At 40.1% G+C, this 22,852-nt stretch overlaps 1 protein-coding gene across 1 annotated transcript in view; it reads left to right on the top strand.

The window, feature by feature from the left end:
• The first annotated feature begins 320 nt into the window (after positions 1–320).
• CTNNAL1 (catenin alpha like 1) overlaps positions 321–22,852 on the top strand; it is a 63,293-nt gene continuing 40,761 nt past the window's right edge. Inside the window, exons 1-2 of the mRNA XM_019454272.2 lie at positions 321–533; positions 19,801–19,990. Coding sequence (XP_019309817.2) covers positions 411–533; positions 19,801–19,990 — 313 coding nt within the window. The 5' untranslated portion in view covers positions 321–410. The remainder of the gene's footprint in view (positions 534–19,800; positions 19,991–22,852) is intronic.

Here is a 22,852-nt window from a genome sequence, read left to right as displayed (position 1 = left end):
TTGCTAGGGACGATTGTCCTTGCCTCGGTAAGAGGCCACGTGGCCGTGGGAGGCTGGCAGGTGTCTGGTTTAATCAGCCCTGGCGAGAGAGAGAGAGAGAGAGAGAGAGAGAGAGAGAGAGAGAGGGAGGGAGGGAGGGAGAGAGAGAGAGAGAGAGAGAGAGAGAGAGAGAGAGAGAGAGAGAGAGACGGGGCGGGGAAGGGGACAGACAGAGACTGACCCTCTCGCAGGGCGAGAGGGCGAACCCTAGACCCGAGCGCGCGGGGGCGTGGCCTCCGGGGGGGCGTGGCCCCCGCGGGGGCGGGGCCTCGGGGCGGCGCGGGTGCATTGCCGCCGCCGCGGGCGTGCTGGCTGGCGGGCGGCGGGCCCGCAGTGGCGCGGTGTCCCGGCTGCGCGACGGGCCGAGCGCTATGGCCGCCTCTTTGGGCCCGGCCGGCGTCGGCGGCGCCGGCCCGTCGGGCTTCGCCTTCGACTCGGGACTCGAGATCAAAACTCGCTCGGTGGAGCAGACGCTGCTCCCGCTGGTCTCTCAGGTAAAGTGGCATCCGGAGCCGCCCCTCGTCTCCCTCCGGCCGCGGCCGCGATGGCGGCGGCCGCTCGCACGGCCCCGGGGCCGGGTCGGGCCCGGCGGGAGGCAGCCGCTGCCCCACATTCCGCACCGGGACTGCGGCGTCGGGTCGGGCGGCCCGTCTGAGGCTTGGGGGCCCGCCTCGGCCGCGGCGGCGGCGTTGGTCCCGACCATCCGAAATCCGGCGGGGAGGCCGCCTGGGCTGAGGGGCGGGGAGCCCCCCGCCGACCCGAGAGCCCGGCAGGCAGGTGCGCCGCCCGGCCTGCCCCACGGGACCCGCTCGGCTAGCCCTGCCCCTCCCCCCGGGCCCGCGAAGCCCTCCCCCATCCCCGGCTCCCCGGAGGCCCCCCACGTTTGCATCCCCAGTGCACCCCGCGACTGCCGGCCGCTCCGGCTGGGGCATTCCTGCCGGCCTCCAAGTCCGGCGTGCGCTCCCCGAGGCCTTTGTCCCCTTCCCTGCGCGTGTCTGCTCGCTGGGCTCCCGGGCACCCCGGGCCACCCTGCCTGCCCCTGCCCCTTAACCTGCCGGCTCGCTTCAGGCGCCCTTTGTCTGGCCTCGTTGGAGTGAGGTGAAGCACTGTCTGATAGTTGATCCGGATGCACATCTTTTTGCCCCAAATCCCGTCTGGGATGTATGCTTTATTGTTTTCGTTGGTCATAACACAAGCCCGGAATCAGCTAATTGACGCGCCGAGTTTTAGAGAACTTTTTGTTCCTGGGAGCCGAGTTCTACGCAGCCTGAGGGCTAGAATTCCTCACCTAGATCTTGTTGAAATGTGCCAGGCTCCGTGGAGAGGGAAGAATTCTGTGCCTTCAGGAGCGCGTTGGCGATGTGTGACTCACAACTAGATTGTAACGTCTTGATGACTCACGCTGCTATTGCCAAGACTTTAGAAGCACTGGGAATCCTAAAGGTTATCTGACTCTAAATTAAAAAAAAAAAAAAAAAAAATTCTTTCTTACAGCATCCTTTGCACCTGGTCACCAGGCTCCTGCTTCAACATGTTCAGTGATGGGGCGCCTGAAGCTGTTCCCTAGAATTTTAAATGCTGTCTCTTCTCCATCCCAGCCCTCCACATATTTAAAAATAGCAGTCACACGTGTCTCTAGATTCCTGTTATGCTGATTAAATAAACAGCTCCGTTTTCTTTACCTGTGCTCACTTTTAGCCTGGCTAAGCCAACAGTGAATGAATACAGCTGACACTGCTCCTTCCTCTTCCCTTCCTTGTCTGGTAGAGGCCCTGACCACCGGGAAGGAAGGTTAGGATCGGTTAATGATGTCTGCACTGCCCTCCTCCCCCAAAGAATGCCACCAGTACAACCACAACCCAAAATGAGAACTAGGGGAGCAGTTTTAGGAGAGAGATAAGAGAGCGGTTGGAGTTCAGCTTGATAGTATTTGATCCACGTACTTAACAAAACGTGTGTGATGTGTTAGGCCATGTTTTAAGCACTTTGTAAATATTAATTCCTTTCATTCTCATAGCAATCTTATGAGGTAGATATGTGTTTATTCTCACTATATGGGAGAGGAAACTGAGGAATAGTGAGGCTAAGTAACTTCCCCTGGGACTTTGAACTGTAAATGTCAAACTGGCATTTGAACCCAGGCACCCTGGTTCCAGATTCAGCGCCCTTAGCTACACCATATGCTGTGTTGTCTCTAGAGACCAGAAGCAGTGATGAGGTCAGCTAGTGGTAGGTACAGAGAAGAGAGTCCACAGTGGAAAAGCAAGGTGGAAAGTAGTTGTGATTTGGAGAAACGGTAACTTTTCACAGTAACCCTGTTAAAAATGTATCGGTTCTGCAGTTCTGCATTGTGTAATTCTGGAATGAAAGAGGGTGGAGTGGAGGAGGAAATGTGTGAATGTGTGAATCCTGTGAATTGCTGCTGAGAGTTAACTACAGGTCAATGCCACAGGGGGGAAAATGCAAGCTTTTTAAATTTTTTTCTTCCTTGTTAAAGATTGATTCAGGGTCATAGCTGAGGTTCTGCATCCCACATGTGATGTATCCACAGCCATATCTTTAGTACAGTACCCTAAGTGACATTCCTGATGATTGACTGTACTCAATAAGTAAAAGTTGAATTTGCTCAAAACCAAATGAATAAATCATGGCCAAAAATACTGTTAACAAAGCAGGGGAGTATGGAGTAAAATTTAGAGTGATTGTTTAAGTTTCAGTGAGTATTAGCTGATTAACACTGCAGGTCTCTAGAAATTCAGGTCCAGAGTCTCATTTTCTAAGGATGCTGCATTATTATCCAACTCATGTTTCACCATTTTATCCCCAAGAATATTTAGGTAAACATTTATTGTATACTTACTAGCTGCTCCTGGAGGGACTTGTAGTCATGTTGGGAGACAGGATCTGTATATATTAGCACATGCTAAGTGTCAAATTAGCAACATCAATAGTAAATGTTCCTCAGAGGAGGCATGGATGATTCGTGAACAGTGCCAGAGAGGAGACAAGGTCTTGAGGTGAACAAGACTCACAAAATTTAGTGAGTTTTAAGCATATAGTTTCTATTCTGATATCATCCAACCCCTTCCGACTCTCCAACTACAAAGTTCTGGCTTACTGGCCTTATTCTAGGAATGCAAGGTTGAGTCAGTATTAGATAAATGTATATAATTTTCTGCATTCACATATTACAAAAGATATATGTTCTTATTAGTAGATACAGAAAGAGCATTCAATTAAATGCAACTTATAATCATGATAAAAAGCACTTAGCAAACTAGTAATAAAAGAAAACTTCCTTATAGAGAGTATCCACAGAAAACCTACAGTTAAAATTATAGCAACAAGTCAAATTTAAAACAGACATTTCCTTTAAAACTAGAAACAAGAGGAGAGATGTGTGCTATTGCAGCTTTTAGTCAGCACTGTGCTGGAAATCCTAACCAGTGCAATGAGATAAGAAGTGAAAGGTGTAAAGATACAGAAGGAAAAAACAAAGCTCTTGTTTTGATAAAATTATCTACATAGAAAACTCAAGAGTCTACAGATAAATCATAAAAATTAGGAGGCTTCGTAAGTTCACTGAATGTAGTATACTAAAGTCAACTGAATTTCTCTAATAACAAAAAAGTAATTCTAAAAGAAGCCTGTTAGAATAAAAATGAGGTTCCTAGGAGAATGGATATATATATACACACACACACACACACACACACACACACACATACATGGCCAAGCCTTAGGAAAAGATTTTAAAAAAATTTTTGAAAGCCAAAGTAAATGGAATGAAGTGCCGTGTTCATGACTAGATTGACTCAATATTTCCACCTTTAATCTATAAATTTAACACAATTCCAGTGAAAATTTCAACAGGATTTTTGAACAGAATTTGATAAAAAGTAATTATAACATTAATATAAAAGAACAAAGAGCCAAGAATAGCCAGAAGAGAAACAAAGTGGGAAGATTTCAAGACATTATAAAGCTCTCATAATTAAGACAATAGACCAGTGAAAGGGAATAGAGAACCTAGAAACAGATCCACATATATGTGGAAAATTGAGAAGTCACAGAATTGGCACTGCTGGTCTGTAGGGAAAGGAAAAACTTTTAAAAAATTGGGCTAAGACAATTGGTTATCCAGTAACACATGACTTTGGATCCCTGTCTCACACCATATACAAACATCAATTCCAGATGGATTAAGGACATCAATATGAAAGTGAAAACATGTAACAGTTTTAGGGGAAAAACAACTGGGCAGTATCTTTACCACCTCATGCTGGGAAGTGATTGAGTAAAAATTCTAAGCAAAGGTTGATAAATTTGACTCCTTTAGAACGAAGAACCTCTGTTTATCAAAACTGAAAGGATAAGCCATAAAGTGGAAGAATGTGGCTGCAACACAAATCACCAGTGAATGATTGGTAGTACCCAGAATAAATCAAGGATTGCAATGAATCAAAAACAGAAAGATTACCTAATAAAGATTGGTAAAAAAATCTTTACCACAGAAGAGGAAACTGATGGCTGAAAGATATGTTAAAAGATGTTCAATTTCATCAGAAACCAGTGAAGTACAAATTATGACCACAATGAGAACAAGTATTGGTGAGGCATGTGGAGCCAATGGGAATGTCAGTAGTAAATCACTTTGGAAGACAGTTCAATGTCATCTGAAGTTGAAGGTGGATAGTACCTATGGCCCAGCAATTCTCCAAAATCCATACGCTTAGAGAAACTCCTGAATGTGTGCTAGCCATGGATTGCAATGTTGACAGTTTCTTGTTTGTTTGTTTGTTTACTTTTAATGGCCCCAAACTGGAAACTGCCTAAATTCTTTTAACAATAGGATGTTTAAATAAGTTGTGCTATGTTCATACAGTAAGGTACTATGCAGCAGTGAAATGAATGAACCACAGCTATAATTATCAGTAAAAAATACTGAAGGCTCAAAAACAGGCAAAATGAAACCATATATCATTAGGGATATAACATCTGTGCAGTAGTTATAGCAAGGAAAAGATGAGCACAAAATCAGGACAGTGGTTTCTTCTGGGGAGAGGGAGGTGGGGAGTGTGGAAAGGGAGGGGCCCTCAAGGCATGTGGATTGTCAGAGGTACTGGTAATGTTGTCTTAAGTAATGCTGGTTGCATATGTGTCTTCCCATGTCTTTGTACCATACATATATATCTTATATATATACTCATTTGTTAGATATTTTCTAAATCAGATAGTTCTTTAAAAAGCCCTGGGCTAGGTCCCAAACACATTTTTTCAGAGCAACTCCCCACCTTCTTTAATAATCACTTTATTCTTCCTGTCAAAACCCCCACTCCCAGTCTTAAAATGTTTTTATCCAAGGAAGGGAACAGGGATATCTGCCACATACTCCACCCTAGTGTGGAATGTTATTCTACCACCCACTAGTCTTTTCCTGTCTGTGATAGATTTACTGCATTCACCATTGGACAGACCCTTCGAATTTCTAAGATAGCTCACCCTGTCTTTCCATTTCTCTCTGTATTGTCCTGGAGACTTTTCAGGATCCTTCTCTCAATAATTGAGATGAATAGAGTACATATGAGGCCCTCTTTGCTGATTTATGTATATGAATATGTGTGTGTGTTTTTGGTTTTTTTGTTTTGCAAAGGTAAAACATATAAAGTAAGTTCTACTTCTTTTAAAGTACCTCCCATGATTTGGTGTGTTTTCTTCCATTTTGGTTTCTATAGCTGATTAGCGAATTTATTTTTTAATTTAATTTATTTTATTTCAAAGTAGGCTTTGTGCCAATGTGGGGCTTGAACTCACGACCCTGAGATCAAGAGTCACATACTTTACTGAATGAGCCAGCCAGGCACCCCTAATTTTTATATCTAATAATTTTAAGAACTCACTACTGAGTTAAGCCAAGAGATGAACTTCTCTGTACTGGGTTGGTTCCCTTAATTTCAGGCCCATAGAATTAAGCCATTGTTCTTTTATCTGGGCTGCTACCAATTTTTTTTCTTCCTGGTCTTCACTTGCTTTCTGGCTTCCCCATAAAATAACTAAACTAAGTGCCTGGGTGGCTCAGTTGGTTAAGCATCTGACTCTTGGTTTCGGCTCAGGTCATGATCTCACAGTTTGTGAGTTTGAGCCTTGCATTGGGCTCTGTGCTAGCAGCGCAAAACCTGCTTGGAAGTCTCTCTCCCTCTCTCACTGCCCCTTACCCACCCTCTCGCTTGCTCTCAGTCTCTCTCAAAATAAATATAAATAAACTTAAAAAAAAAGAAAAAAAGTAAACTAAGAAAATCCAGTTCAATGAAGAGATTACTGTCAGCTATTATAGAAAATAAGAATGACATCATAAACATGAGGAAATAGAGATTCTAGAAATGTCAGCTGTGTAATACCTAACAATTATGTAGTGCTTACTATATACCAGACACTATTCTAAATACTTTCTTTAATTTAGTAATGTATTCCCCACAATGACCTTGTGAAATGTACTATTATTATTCCTGTTTTTACAGACAAGAACATGGACTTGTAGAAAGCTAGATGACTTGCCACATGGTCACATGATATAGCCAGGTTTCAAACCCAGGCAAAGTAAGCCAGAGTTTGTGCTTTTAACTGCTAGGATATACTTCGTTGGAGATTGGTACTTGTTGACACCCTTTGTTAGAAGGTATCAAGTAAGCACTAGTTCTTTCTTTTATTCCACGCAGAATTCTTCAATATGTCAGATCTCTTTCTTCCCCATGGGCTGCCTTTCTGCCCTCTTTTTTCCGGTTCACTCAGGCGTTCTCTCGACTCTGGTATGAGGGCAACTTCAGGTTGTGACTCCCAATTTAAAAATATGCCTCCTGGCTTTGCAGAATAATAGCTGAAATTTTATTTGGCACTGTATTTTACAAGGCACTCTCACCAGCTATCTTTCCTCTGGTCTTTATCATACTCCTGGGTGGACAGAAGCAATACGGTTACTAAAAGTGTAGGCAACTTTCTCCTTCTGTGACCTTGGGTGAATTCTTTACTTCTTCTAAGTTCAGATTCTTTATAAAATGAGGATAATAATAGTATTCACCTCATAGAGATGTAAACATTGAATGAATTAATACATATAAAACACATAGGATAGTGCCTTAGTGTTAAATGTTAGCTACTCTTATTTTTCATATGACAAGGAAATTGAACTTTTATCTCAGTTTTGTAAAACTGTGTGTTTAGGTGTGTAGATATATAAAACAAGACTGAGAAAAATTATGGCAAAATGCTCACAGGGTAGTGTGATTATGGGTAATTTTTTGTTTCTTCAGTCTTTCCTATATTTCTCATTTTTAAAAAACAGTCAACATGTATAACTTTTTTGGGCCTCCTTTTTAAAAAGTTTGAGAATAAGGACATAAATCGACCTTTTAATAAAGAATTTTATAAATTGACTTGGCTTCTGTAAATGTCAGTTTTAAATGCACACCTCTATTTGGATTAAACATTTTCTAGACTGCTTCAAGTAAAAGGAAGGTAGCCACACCTAATTTTGCACTGGGTAGGATGCTGGAAATGAAAGCAACGTGTGTTTCAGAACTGAACAAGAGTTGGCATTTTAGCCTAATTGCAGGTCTTTTCTTTATAATTGAAAATTTAAAACTTTTGGTAATAAACACAACTTAAACTCCTGTCCACTCCAGAGGCTTGTCCAAGTTAGTTGTTTGGAAGAGCCAATGGTGGTTAAGTCCTCTGTTCTTTAGGTGGTACTAAGAATTCCTTAGTGTTTATCAGGTGTGGAATAGGACCAAAGACTCCTAAAGACCACACACACACATACACACACACACACACCCACCCATAAAACTAATAAATGAATTCAGTAAAGTTGCAGGATAAAAAATCAGCATGCAGAAATCAGTTGTGTTTCTATACACTGATAATAAAATATTTGAAAATGAAATAAAACAATTCCATTTACAGTAGCATCAAATTTAACCAAGGAGGTGAAAGATCTATAGACCGAAAACTCTAGGACTTTGATGAAAGAAATTGAAGGAGACACATAAATGGAAAGATATCCCATGTTCATGGATCTGAAGAATTAATATTATTAAAATGTTCATAACACCTAAAACCATCTATAGGTTCAGTGAAATCCCTGTCATAATTCCAATGGCATTTTCCCCCACAGAAATAGAAAATTCTAAAATTTGTATGGAAGCACAAAATACCCCAACTAGCTAAAGCAATCTTGGGAAAGAAGGACAAAGCTAGAGGTATCCCACTTCCTGATTTCAAATTATACTACGAAGCTATAGTAATTATATGATGCTGACATGAAAACAGATTCATTGTCTAATGGAACAGAATCAAGAGACCAGAAATAAACCCATGCATATATGGTAAATTAGTATTTGACAAGGGAGCCAAGAGTACAATGGGGAAAGGATAGTTTCTTCAATAAATGTTGTTGGGTTGGGGTGCCTGAGTGGCTCAGTAGGTTAAGCACCTGACTTTAGCTCAGGTCATTATCTCGTGGTTTACAAGTTCGAGCCCTGTGTTGGGCTCTGTGCCGACAGCCTAGAGCCTGGAGCCTGCTTTGGATTCTGTGTCTTATTCTCTCTCTGCCCCTCTCCTGCTCAGGCTGTCTCTCTCTCTCTCTCTCTCTCTCTCTCTCTCTCTCTCTCTCTCTCTCTCTCTCAAAAAATAAACATTAAAAGAATATATTTTTAAAAATGTGTTGGGAAAACTGGATAATTACATCCAAAAGAATGAAATTAGACCCCTTTCTTAACACCACTCACAAAATTAGCTGGATATGGATCAAAGACTTAAATGTAAGACTTGAAACTGTAAAACCCCTAGAAGAAAAGAGAGAAAAATCTCCTTGACTTTGGTCTTGGCAATGATTTTTGGATATGACACTAAGAATACAAGTAACAAGAGCAAAAACTAGCAAGTGAGACTATATCAAACTAAAAACCTTCTGCACAGCAAAAGAAACAACCAACAAAGTGAGAAGACACCTACCGAATGGGATAAAATATTGGTAAGCCATCTATCTGATAAGAGGTTAGTATCTTTTTTTTTTATATTACATATAATTTATTGTCAAATTGGTTTCCATACAACGCCCAGTGCTCATCCCAACAGGTGCCCTCCTCAATGCCCATGGGGTTAGTATCTTTAATATTAAATAGGGAGCTCATACCACTTCATGGCAAAAAAAAAAAAAAAAAAATCTGATTTAAAAATGGGCAGAGGAACTGAACAGTTTTTTAAAGAAGACACACAAATGGCCAACAGATGTATGAAAATACGCTCAACATCACTAATCATCAAAGAAATGCAGATCAAAACCGCAATGAGATATCACCTGACTTAGATTGGCTATTATCAAAAATACAAGAAAACAAAGTGTTGGTGAAGATGTGGAGAAAAGAGAAGCCTTGTGCATTGTTGATGAGAATGTAAGTTGATACAGCCACTTTGGAAAACAGCATGAAGGTTCCACAAAAAAATTTAAATAGAACTATCATATGACTCAGCAATCCCACTTTTGGGTATATATCCTAAGGAAATGAAATCAGGATCTTGAAGAGAGATCTGCCCTCTCATATTCATTGCAGTATTATTCACAATAGCAGAGAGATGGAAACAATCTCAGTATCCTATTGATAAATAGATGGAGAAGATGTGGTATAAATTTACAATGGGATATTATTCAGCCTTGAGAAAGAAGGAAATCTGGGCATTTGCTACAACATGGGTGGACCTTGAAAGCATTATGCTAAGTGAAATGAAATACATCAGAGAAGGCAAATACCAAATGATCTCACTTATATGAGGAATCTACAGAGGTCAAACCCACAGAAACAGAGAGTAGAATGATGGTTGTGAGGGCCTGTGTGGTGGGGGAAATGAGGAGATGTTGGCCAAAGGGTGCAAATTTCCAGTTACAAGATGAATAAATTCTGGGGATCTAATGCACAGTATGATGACTATAGTTAACAACTTTGTATTAAATACTTAAAAGTTGTTGAAAGAGTAGACCTTAAATGTTCTTATCACCACCACCACACACAAAAAATATATGTAAGGTAGTAGATGTTTTAACTAACTCTGTTGTGGAAACATTTGCAGTTTATTGTGGAATCATTTGCAATATATATATGGATCTACTCATCACTTACATGTAAGTTAATCTCAGTAAAACTGGAAGAATAAAATATGCCTTTGAATCAAATTGACTGTGAATCGTGGCTTTACCTCTTAATAGCTGTGAGACCTTAAACAACCATCTTTTAGTGTCAGTTGCCTTATCCGTAAAAAGGGGATAAAGTAGTGCTTACATGCTAAGATTGTGAGGATTAATTTAGATTATTTGTGCCTGCCACGTAGAGATGTTAGTGTTATGCCAATGCGCCCTGTTTCTTCTACTACAAATTAGGGGTCATCTTTGACAACACCAGTCTAATCCATCAAGCAATCCAGTTTACCTGTTTTCCTTCATCTTGACTATTGTCACCTTGTTTCAAGTCAGCATCATCTTTTACCTGGACTATTGCAACAGTTTCCTAACTGGTCTTCCCCCTTCTGATTTTGCCACTTTATCAATCCACTCTTTTCCCCAAAGAGAGTGTTCTTTTAAAATAACATACATTTGAAATTGTGTTAGTTACTTACCATTGCAAAATAGGCTACCTCAAACTTCATGGTTTAAAACAAACATTTATTATCTTAGATTCTGTGTTTCAGGAATTTGTGAGTGGCTTACCTGCCTGCTTTTATTTATTTTTTTATTATTTTTAATATGAAATTTATTGTCAAATTGGTTTCCATACAACACCCAGTGCTCATCCCAACAGGTGCCCTCCTCAATGCCCATCACCCACCGTCCCTCCCTCTCACCCCCCACCAACCCTCAGTTTATTCTCAGTTTTTAAGAGTCTCTTGGGGTGCCTGGGTGGCTCAGTTGGTTAAGTGTCTGACTTCAGCTCAGGTCATGATCTCATAGTCCGTGAGTTCGAGCCCCGTGTCAGGCTCTGTGCTGACAGCTCAGAGCCTGGAGCCTGTGTCTCCCTCTCTCTCTGCCCCTCCCCTGCTCATGCTCTGTCTCTCTCTGTCTCAAAAATAAATAAAAACATTAAAAAAAATTTAAGGGTCTCTTATGGTTTGTCTCCCTCCCTCTCTTTTTTTTTTCTTCCTCTCCCCCATGGTCTTCTGTTAAGTTTCTCAGGATCCACATAAGAGTGAAAATATATGGTATCTGTCTTTCTCTGTATGACTTATTTCACTTAGCATAACACTCTCCAGTTCCATCCACGTTGCTACAAAACGCCATATTTTATTCTTTCTCGTTGCCAAGTAATATTCCATTGTGTATATAAACCACAATTTCTTTATCCATTCATCAGTTGATGGACATTTAGGCTCTTTCTATAGTTTGGCTATTGTTGATAAGTGCTGCTATAAACATTGGGGTACAAGTGCCCCTATGCATCAGCACTCCTGTATCCCTTGGGTAAATTCCTAGCAGTACTATTGCTAGGTCATAGGGTAGATCTATTTTTAATTTTTTGAGGAATCTCCACACTGTTTTCCAGGGCGGCTGCACCAGTTTGCATTCCTACCAACAGTGCAAGAGGATTCCCGTTTCTCCACATCCTCACCAGCATCTGTAGTCTCCTGATTTGTTCATTTTAGCCATTCTGACTGGCGTGAGGTGGTATATTAGTGTGGTTTTGATTTGTATTTCCCTGATGAAGAGTGACGTTGAGCATCTTTTCATGTGCCTGTTGGCCATCTGGATGTCTTCTTTCGAGAAGTGTCTATGTTTTCTGCCCATTTCTTCACTGGATTATTTGTTTTTCGGGTGTGGAGTTTGGTGAGTTCTTTATAGATTTTGGATACTAGCCCTTTGTCTGATATGTCAATTCTTCAATATTACTTTTCCCATTCCATTGGTTGCCTTTTAGTTTTGTTGATTGTTTCCCTTGCAGTGCAGAAGTTTTTTATCTTCCTGAGGTCCCAATAGTTCTTTTTTGCTTTTAATTCCCTTGCCTTTGGAGATGTGTCAAGTAAGAAATTGCTGCGGCTGAGGTGAGAGAGGTTTTTTCCTGCTTTCTCCTCTAGGGTTTTGATGATTTCCTGTCTCACATTTAGGTCTTCCACCTTTATTTATTTTGAGTTTATTTTTGTGTATGGTGCAAGAAAGTGGTCTAGTTTCATTCTTCTGTCCAGTTGCTGTCCAGTTCTCCCAGCACCATTTGCTAAAGAGACTGTCTTTTTTCCATTGGATATTCTTTCCTGCTTTGTCAAAGATGAGTTAGCCATACTTTTGTGGGTCCAATTCTGGAGTCTCTGTTCTATTCCATTGGTCTGTGTGTCTGTTTTTGTGCCAATACGTGCTGTCTTGATGATTACAGCTTTGTAGTAGAGGCTAAAGTCTGGGATTGTGATGTCTCCCACTTTGGTGTTCTTCTTCAATATCACTTTGGCTATTCGGGGTCTTTTGTGGTTCCATACAAATTTTAGGATTGCTTGTTCTAGCTTCGAGAAGAATGCTGGTGCAATTTTGATTGGGATTACATTGAATGTGTAGATAGCTTTGGGTAGTATGGACATTTTAACAGTATTTATTCTTCCAATCCATGAGCACGGAATGTTTTTCCATTTCTTTATATCTCCTTCAATTTCCTTCATAAGCTTTCTATAGTTTTCAGCATACAGATCTTTTACATCTTTGGCTAGGTTTATTCCTAGGTATTTTATGCTTCTTGGTGCAGTTGTGAATGGGATCAGTTTCTTTATTTGTCTTTCTGTTGCTTCATTATTAGTGTATAAGAATGCACCTGATTTCTGCACATTGATTTTGTATCCTGCGACTTTGCTGAATTCACCTGTCAGTTCTAGCAGACTTTTGGTGGAGTCTGTTGGGTTTTCCATATGTAATATCATGTCATCTGTAAAGAGTGAAAGCTTGACTTCATCTTTGCCAATTTTGATGCCTTTGATTTCCTTTTGTTGTCTGATTGCTGATGCTAGAACTTCCAACACTATGCTAAACAACAGTGGTGAGAGTGGACATCCCTGTCGTGTTCCTGATCTCAGGGGGAAAGCTCTCCGTTTTTCCCCATTGAGGATGATATTAGCTTGGGCTTTTCCTAAATGGCTTTTATGATGTTTAAGTATGTTCCTTCTATCCTGAATTTCTCAAGGGTTTTTATTAGGAAAGAATGCAGAATTTTGTCAAATGCTTTTTCTGCATCTATTGACAGGATAATATGGTTCTTTTCCTTTCTTTTATTAATGTGATGTATCACATTGATTGATTTGCGAATGTTGAACCAGCTCTGCAGCCCAGGAATGAATCCCACTTGATCATGGTGAACAATTCTTTTTATATGCTGTTGATTTTGATTTGCTAGTATCTTATTGAGAATTTTTTTGCTGGGTCTCTGTCTGGTTTAGGAATCAAAGTAATGCTGGCTTCATAGAATGAGTCTGAAAGTTTTCCTTCCCTTTCTACTTTTTGAAACAGCTTGAGAAGGATAGGTATTATCTCTGCTTTAAATGTCTGGTAGAATTCCCCAGGGAAGCCATCTGGTCCTGGACTCTTATTTGTTGGGATATTTTTGATAACTGACCCAATTTCTTCCCTGGTTATGGGTCTGTTCAAGTTTTCTACTTCTTCCTGTTTGAGTTTTGGATGTATGTGGGTGCTTAGGAATTTGTCCATTTCTTCCAGGTTGTCCAGTTTGTTGGCATATAATTTTTCATAGTATTCCCTGATAATTGCTTGTATTTCTGAGGGATTGTTGTAATAATTGCATTTTCATTCATGATTTTATCTATTTGGGTCATCTCCCTTTTCTTTTTGAGAAGCCTGGCTAGAGGTTTATCAATTTTGTTTACTTTTTCAAAAAAACCACCTCTTGGTTTCGTTGATCTGCTCTACAGTTTTTTTTAAATTCTATATTGTTTATTTCTGCTCTGATCTTTATTATTTCTCTTCTTCTACTGGGTTTGGGGTGTCTTTGCTGTTCTGCTTCTATTTCCTTTAGGTGTGCTGTTAGATCCTAAGGGGGATTCTGTGAGTGAAATGTTGCAAGGACCTCAAAGTACCAGAGACATCACTACAAGCATGAAACCTACAGATATCACAATGACTCTAAGCCCATATCTTTCAATAATAACACTGAATGTCAATGGACTAAATGCTCCAACCAAAAGACATAGGGTATCAGAATGGATAAAAAAAACAAGACCCATCTATTTTCTGTCTACAAGAGACTCATTTTATTTTTTTATTTTTATTTTTATTTATTTATTTATTTTTTTTTTTAATATATGAAATTTACTGTCAAATTGGTTTCCATACAACACCCAGTGCTCATCCCAAAAGGTGCCCTCCTCAATACCCATCACCCACCCTGCCCTCCCTCCCACCCTGCCCTCCCTCCCCCCCCCCCATCAACCCTCAGTTTGTTCTCAGTTTTTAACAGAAGAGACTCATTTTAGACCCAAGGACACCTTCAGATTGAGAGTGAGGGGATGGAGAACAACTATCTGTCATGCTACTGGAAGTCAAAAGAAAGCTGGAGTAGCCGTACTTATATCAGACAAACTAGTTTTTAAATTAAAGGCTGTAACAAGAGATGAAGAAGGGCAATATATAATAATTACAGGGTCTATCCATCAGGAAGATTATAAATTAGAATTATAACAATTATAAATGTCTATGCGCCAAATATGGGAGCCCCCAAATATATAAAACCATCACAAACATAAGCAACCTTACTGATAAGAATGTGGTAATTGCAGGGGACTTTAATACCCCACTTACAGCAATGGATAGATCATCTAGACATAGGATCAATAAAGAAATAAGGGCCCTGAATGATACATTGGATCAGATGGATTTGACAAATATGTTTAAAACTCTGCATCCCAAAGCAACAGAATATACTTTCTTCTCGAGTGCCCATAGAACATTCTCCAAGATAGGTCAGATACTGGGTCACAAAACAGCCCTTCATAAGTATACAAGAATTGAGATCATACCATGCACACTTTCAGACCACAATGCTATGAAACTTGAAATCAACCACAGGAAAAAGTCTGGAAAACCCCCAAAAGCATGGAGGTTAAAGAACACCCTACTAAAGAATGAATGGGTCAACCAGGCAGTTAGAGAAGAAATTAAAAAATAAATGGAAACAAATGAAAATGAGAAGACAACAATCCATATGCTTTGGAATGCAGCGAAGGCAGTCCTGAGAGGAAAATACATTGCAATCCAGGCCTATCTCAAGAAACAAGAAAAATCCTGCCTGCTTTTAGATTACTCACATGTCTGTAGGCAGGAGACTTCAGACTCTTGCTAGCTGTTGGTTGGACGCCTCACTCAGTTGTTTGTCATGTTGGACTTTGCATCAGGCTGGTCAGATGTCTTCATGACATGGCAACTGGCCTCCTCTAGAGGGAATAATCTCAGAGAGAGAGAGAGAGAGAAAGATTGAAACCAGAGTGCCTTTATGACCTCTCTCAAAAGTACCACACTGTCACTTCTGCTTGATTTATTAGTCAGAAGTAATTCGCCAAGTTCAGCCCACACTCAAGGAGAGGGGATTGAGGCTCTACCTCTTAAAGGCAGGAATAGCAAAGAATTTTTGGACATATTTTAAAATCACTACATTCTACCCTCTGGCCACAGATTGTTTACTTTTCTTCCCATTTCTTCCCCCGCACCCCCAGGCCTCCCCAAAGTCTCATCCCTTTATGGCATAGCTGGAAATTAAAGATTTTGGCATCTAAATCTGATTCAGATGAGACTTCTTATATGCAGAGTTCCTTAGGTGTAGCTCCTTGAGTATAGTTCCATTTGATCTAAAGACCTATGAACTAAAGTGACAAGTTATCTGCTCCCAAGCACACAACTTTTAGTGGTGGGATAGGCAGAGGATAACCACTATGGATATTTTTGTTAAAACAACAACTAAAAACAAAATAAAACAGGAAGTAAGCATAGGATAACAGCCATATTTTTCTGTTTGAAAATGGGAAAACTAGGAGCCACTGGTTCACAGTATTCTGAAACCCACCCAAACACAGATTAATGGTACCTTGATGAAGACATGAAGCCTGGGAATGTTTCTTCATGGCCATTAGCACTGCTCTGAGTCATCCTCACTCATGAAAGGGAGCCCATATTTATATCTGCATGGTTTCTCAGCCTGATCCCTGCCGATGGAAGCTTGGGGATGCAAAAAACTCTTCATTTTGTAGTGATCTATCTCCTTCAGTCCATGTCTCTTGACCTAATTGTACTGATCTGTCTCCTTCAGTCCATGTCTCTTGACCTAATTATCCTCAAAATTTTGCGAGTCTCCTGTGAATCTTATTGGGCTAACTTAATTAGACAAACCATACCCACAAGTCTCTTTATGATAAGCCCTGCTCTAACTTGGGCTTCTGCTGGGACTCCTGAGGGACAATACTCTTAAAGCTTCTCAGAGACCTGTTGTTTAAGTGAATGGATCTCTGGAACATCACCTTGAATCTTCCTGAGATCTTAACATAAAATTTTATAGTCACACTCTCAGCTTCATCTTTAGACCTTGCTTCCTGACAGTGCCCTAGATTTTGTTTTTGCCTGGAAGCCATTCTTAATTTTAGCATCATTTGCCTTTTGGAGAAGCAAGGAATTTTCACATCCAGCAAGTCCTGGCTTCTTTTTATTTAACAGTGTTTCCTTTCGCTTCTGTATCTCTTCTTACATTTTTACATTTTAAGCAAGAAGCTAAGTGGCACCTTCAAAATTTGTCTTGAAATCTCCTTAGCTAGATCACCCAGTTCATTAGGTTTATTCTCTAATTTACACATTCCTGGGGGTGATTTTCTGACACCACATAACAAAGATCTTCTTTTCTCCACTTTTCAATAAGATTTTTTTATGACTTTAAGCTTTTACCCATCGCTTCCTTGAGGAACTTCTGCAAAGTGTATTCAATACTCTCTAGCTTTTACTAACTCCTCAAAGTCCATTCAACTTCCACAGTCTGATGGCAAAGCCACTTCCACATTTTAGGTTTGTTACCGCATTGCCACATTCGAGATACCAAAATATGTATTCATTATCTATTGATACATAACAAATTACCCCAAATTTACTGCCTTAAAACAATAAATAAATATTTATCATCTCAGTTTCTGTGAGTCAAGAATTCTGGGATGGTTTGCCTCATGGTTCTGGATGGTCTTTTGTGAAATTGAAATCCAGACGTTGGCTGGGCCCACCGTAATCTGAAGGCATGACTGAGGCCGGAGAATCTGTTTCCATGTTCATTCTTCTCACTGTTGGCAGGAGGCCTCAGTTTTTCACTATCTTTTGGCCGGAAGCCTCAGTTTCTTCCCATGTGGGTATCTCCATCGAGTTGCGAGAGTGTCCTTCACAATATGGTAGCTGTTTTTGTCCGGCAGTGATTGATCTGAGATTGAGAGGGAGAGAGAGAGGGAGGTGGAAGGTAAAATGTGTTTTATGATCTACTCTCAGAAGTATGCCATTGCTTCCACTTTATTCATTAGAAGTAAGTCACTAAGTTCAGTTCATACTTCAGGGGACAGAAATGAGTCTCTGCCTCTTGAAAGGAGAAATATCAAAGAATTTGTGGACACATTTAAAAATCACTGCAGAGATCATACCACTTTCCTGTTTAGAAACCCTTCAGTGGCTGCCAGTCATATTTAGAATAAAATAATACATAGCCTTTCATGGCTGGTCCCTGCCCACCTGCTGGATTTTGGTTTTCTACTTGCCTTCTTGTCACTGTTCTTTACTTCTGGCCTTACCTCATTCTTTGAACAAGATGGGCTTCCCTTCTCCTTCCCTCTCGCTCTCTCTCTCCTCCCCCTTCTTCGCCTCCCTCTCCCTCTCCCTTTCTCTCTTCCCCACCTCAACAATTATTTCTTCTCCCTAGAATGCTTTGTCCCCTGATGTTTGCCAACTTGACTACTTTATATCATTTAGATCTTAGTTTAAATATCACTTCCTCATAGAAGGAGGATCAACTAATCTGAGATAGCTACAAAAATACTTCTATCGTATTATACTATGTTAATATTTTGTATAGTGTTTGCGTTATTTTTGTTTGTTTAACTTTTTGATTATCATCTGTCCTCCCTCCCACTTGAATGTAAGCTCCATGAGAGTTTGGGTCTTTTCTTTGATTTACATTGCTTTTTCATCATTGCCTAAAATTTTATTTGGTATATGGTAGATGTGCAACAAATATATTTTATATGATTTTATAAATTATGTGTAAATTTATTTTATATATTTTGTTATTCTGATAGACTGTAAACTGAACAAGGGCAGGATTGTGTTAGTCTTGTTCACTGATGCATCCTTAGGACCTGGCATCTAGGAAACATTCAAAATTTGAAAAATAATATAGGTGAGGAAATTTGGAGAGATTAAGTAAATTTCCCGAAGTCATTTAGCTAGTAGTGGCAGAGCCAAGGCTCAAACCCAGGCCTTCCTGATTCTAAACTATTAGTACCATAACCTGTAAAGTTTCTCAAAGAGCCATTCCTCTTCTCTTAGTTCTGTATTCTGGTATTTGTTAATGCACTTATATAAATCATTTCACAGTTATATTCAGTGGACATGTACTATTTAAGATCCATAGTTTTCATGTAACATTCTTTAAATATTTTGATATGTCGGTATAGTTCACGTACTAGTTTTCTAGGACATTTTGAGGATTTATATTTGTTTCAACAAGCTTAACTTGTCACCTTCTATATTTTACTTCAGGGCCTGGAATCAGGTATTAAAACTCTTGGTATGTAATGTACTTTGGGTCTACAACAACACTTAGAGAAGTATAAAACATAGATTACAGCGGTCATTCTACAATGTCTGGCTAATTCAGTAAGCATGTATGGCATGCATACCATTTTGTGCAACCTATACACTGCTAGGCAGTGGAATGGAATGTCGTCTCTACTCTCGCAGCAGCTCGAGCCATAGTCGAGGAAATTAGATCTCTACTGTGCCGTAAGCACTAAGAAGTGCTTTGGTTTTTTGTGAGGTGTTTGTTTTGTTTTGTTTTTGAGTGTAATGAGCCTCCCTTTCCTACTTTTCTTCTGTCTTTAAGATTTGTTGGAATACCTGGAGGGCTTCTGGAACTATATGTCCCAGATAACCATCATCAGGTAAACTTGGGATTGTTATTAATAGAAACATTGTCTTGAGGGGCGCCTGGGTGGCTCAGTGGGTTAAGCGTCCGACTTCAGCTCAGGTCAGGATCTCGCGGTCCGTGGGTTCGTGCCCCGCGTCGGGCTCTGGGCTGATGGCCCAGAGCCTGGAGCCTGCTTCCGATTCTGTGTCTCCCTCTCTCTCTGCCCCTCCCCCGTTCATGCTCTGTCTCTCTCTGTCTCAAAAATAAATAAACGTTAAAAAAAAAAAAAAAAAGAAAGAAGGAAACATTGTCTTGAGGAGGGATGCAGGATGCTTTACTGGTTGTCTCTGGGTTGAAGCATTAAAGCCGTCAATTTAGTCTACTAGGCCAAAGACTGTTGCCATATGCCAGGCTTTTTTTTTTTTTTTTTTTTTTTTTTTTTAATATATGAAATTTATTGTCAAATTGGTTTCCATAGCCATATGCCAGGCTTAATCCAGTATTCTGGGTTTAATTTTCTTGGCCTTTGTGATATAGTTTTAAAAGATATTGAGATAAATTTTAAGCAAATGCTTTTATCTTCTTCTATTTTTAGATCACCACGCTTATTAATCATAAAGATAATACCAAAAAGTCTGATAAAACTCTGCAAGCAATTCAGCGTGTAGGACAAGCCGTCAACTTGGCAGTTGGAAGATTTGTTAAAGTAGGGGAAGCTATAGCCAATGAAAACTGGGACTTGAAAGAAGAAATAACTATTGCCTGTATTGAAGCTAAACAAGCAGGTATGTGATATTGATATTAAAGCTTTTTTATACCAATTTTATTGCTTTGGATATCATGACAGATTATTGTCTTATTTTGAGCAAAAATATGTTCTGTGCTTTAGCCCTGTGATTATAGATTCCTATAGATTCTGGATTAGCTTCCAGAAATATGGAACTTCTCTTGGCTCAAGTCCTAAATCTGACACACTGAATTCTTTCACTGGGTAGGGAGATGGCCTTCCATTCTTGCCATTAGCCATTGAAATGCCAGAGATACAGAGGAATGTGGGGCATAGTCTCTGTCCTCAAGGAGCAAATTAACATGCTCGGGGTTGTAAGTTTGAGCCCCATGTTGGGTGTAGAGATCACTGAAAAATAAAATCTTCAAAAAAAAATTAGCGTATTCCTATACTCTATGGCAGACAAATCATAGTGACTACAAATTTTATGAAGTCCCACAGTTCTCTATAGCTGGTGGTACAGAAGCCTGAGAGAACCTGGGGTATTTTGATGGATACAAATAGTTCAACCTTGTTGAAGTATAATTTTTCCATTTTTTCTTTCAATAAATATTTAGTGAGTGCTGGCTATATGCCAGGCTTTCTTTTAGGCCATTGGGAAATAGCTGTGTCTACATCAGTCAAATGTCTACCCTCATGGAGCTTGCATTCTAGTGAGGGAGACCAGAAACAAATGAATAGATATATAATTATTATTCATGAATAAATAAAGCAGAGTAAGGGTTAGGAGACCAGAGGAGGTATGTTTTACAGAGGACAGCTTTTCTCAACTTTGATACTGTTGACATTTGGGGCCAGATAATTATTTGTTGATAATTCTTTGTTGGTGGTGGGGGCTGTCTTGTGCATTATAAAGTATTTACCAGAATCCCTAGCTTCTACCTATTAGAAGCCAGTAGATTCTCTCTTCTCCCACTGTGACACCAAATCTTGTAACATTCCAGACCTTGTCAAATGTCCTTTTTGGGGTCTAAATGGCCCCCAGTTGAGAACTACTAAGGTAGAGAGTCAGGAAATCCTCTAAGGAAGTAACATTGTTGCAGAGACTGAAAAATGAGGGCCACAGCTACATGAATGAATGAATATCTGAAAGAATGGTATTTCTGGAAAGGAGAAGAGTGAGAATAGGTATGTCCTTCTAGGCAGAGATAGGAACTTTGGACTGTGTTCTAAGTATAATAGGAAGCCTAATGGAAGGTTTCATACAGGGTGGTGGCATAATCTCATATTTTAAAAAGGTCACTGGTGGGGTGCCTGGGTGGCTCAGTCGGTTGAGCATCCGATTTCGGCCCAGGTTGTGATCTCACCGCTCGTGAGTTCAAGCCCTGCGTCAGGCTCTGTGCTGACACCTCAGAGCCTGGAGCCTGTTCCAAATTCTGTGTCTCCCTCTCTCTCTGTCCCTCCATCTGTCTGTCTGTCTCTCTCTCTCTCTCTTTCTCTCTCTCAAAAATAAATACACATTTATTTTATTTTTTTAGTGTTTATTTTTGAGAGATAACACCAAGGTTTGGATAACTCCAAGGTTTGGAGCATGAACAGCTAGGGAAATGGTGGTGCTATTTACTGTGGGAGGAGCAGGTATATTTAGAGGGTCATCTGGGTGAGATAAGGCCAAGTAAATATGGAGGGGCCAACCAGGTCATATATGGTCCTGTGTGTTCTATGAATGACTTCAGGTATTACTCTGTAGATGACAGACTGAGGAAATTTCAGCCAGATGAGAGACATAGTTTGTCTTTCTGGTAGTATGGAGGAAATGAACAAAGAGGGTTGACTGAGAGAGTTCAGACACAGGGAGGGAAATTACTATGGAAGCTTCTACAGTAAACCAGGCTAAGCCAAGGCAATGTCTTAGAGATAATAAAGAGCAGGGAGGGCGTGCAAAATATTAAGGTGGTTAAATAGCTAGAACTTTGGTATTAGCTAAAAGAAAGGGAGGATTCTGAGTTGATTCTTGAATTTCTAGCCATTCACTGTGATAGCGAATAAACTTTAAGTGGGGAAGGAGGGATGGCCTCATTGTATTTATAACTTGTATTTTGCCTACATTTTAAAGAGGATTTGAAATAGCTTACAATAAAAGATATATGTTTAATAAACCCGTTATAATAGGAGATGAAAATAAATATTCTGGAAAGTTTGGCCAACACTGTTACTTTAATTAAGCATGAAATTTATCTTTGAAAATCCTGAAAGGCAAGGCAAAAATGTGGAAAAGAAAGGGTTATATAATTCTCATTGTTTGTTGAAAGGAAACAGACCAGCTCGTCAAGAGGAGAGCAACTTTTTTCCTGGCACTAAATTATTGTGTGGGCACTTATACAACAGACATTACATAATGCAGTGGACAATTCAACAGAAAATGTAGAGATGGTCTACATATTACTGTTTTTTTATGGCAACCCTTAATTAGGTTTTTGAATACGTTTTGAATAGAGTTTTTTTAATGAAAGGGCAAGCTGGGTCCTACTCACCTTATGGGCTTTGTAGGATATCACTGTGCTCAGTGTATGGTGAGAAAAGAGGACATGGTCCACCGACCCGCACTCCTGTAGACTGTGGCTCTCTGTGAGTAACTCTAAGCCCAGGCGGCTCCATACAGGAATCTTTCAGAAGCCATCTGTTGTCATGGGCTCTGCCTGTTGTCTCTTTTCATTTGGAAGTTGCCTTTCCCCTCTTGAGAACTACCTCCTATGTCACTCTGGTAAGAGAATGAGAATGGCGCCTCCTGGAGTTGTATATATGGAAGCCCTAATTTCTCTTAACATGCACAAATTTAAGACTTAACTTGAATCACTCCTGAAATGTTTCTGGTCCACTCCGCCCATAGTAATCAATTTCTCCTCTGAACAATTTAATA

Source organism: Panthera pardus, unplaced genomic scaffold (genome assembly GCF_024362965.1).
Source record: "Panthera pardus isolate Hobbes unplaced genomic scaffold, ASM2436296v1 HiC_scaffold_20, whole genome shotgun sequence".
Classification (NCBI taxonomy): domain Eukaryota; kingdom Metazoa; phylum Chordata; class Mammalia; order Carnivora; family Felidae; genus Panthera; species Panthera pardus.
Note: the sequence above shows the minus strand (reverse complement) of the source record. Positions and strands in the feature narration are given on the sequence as shown.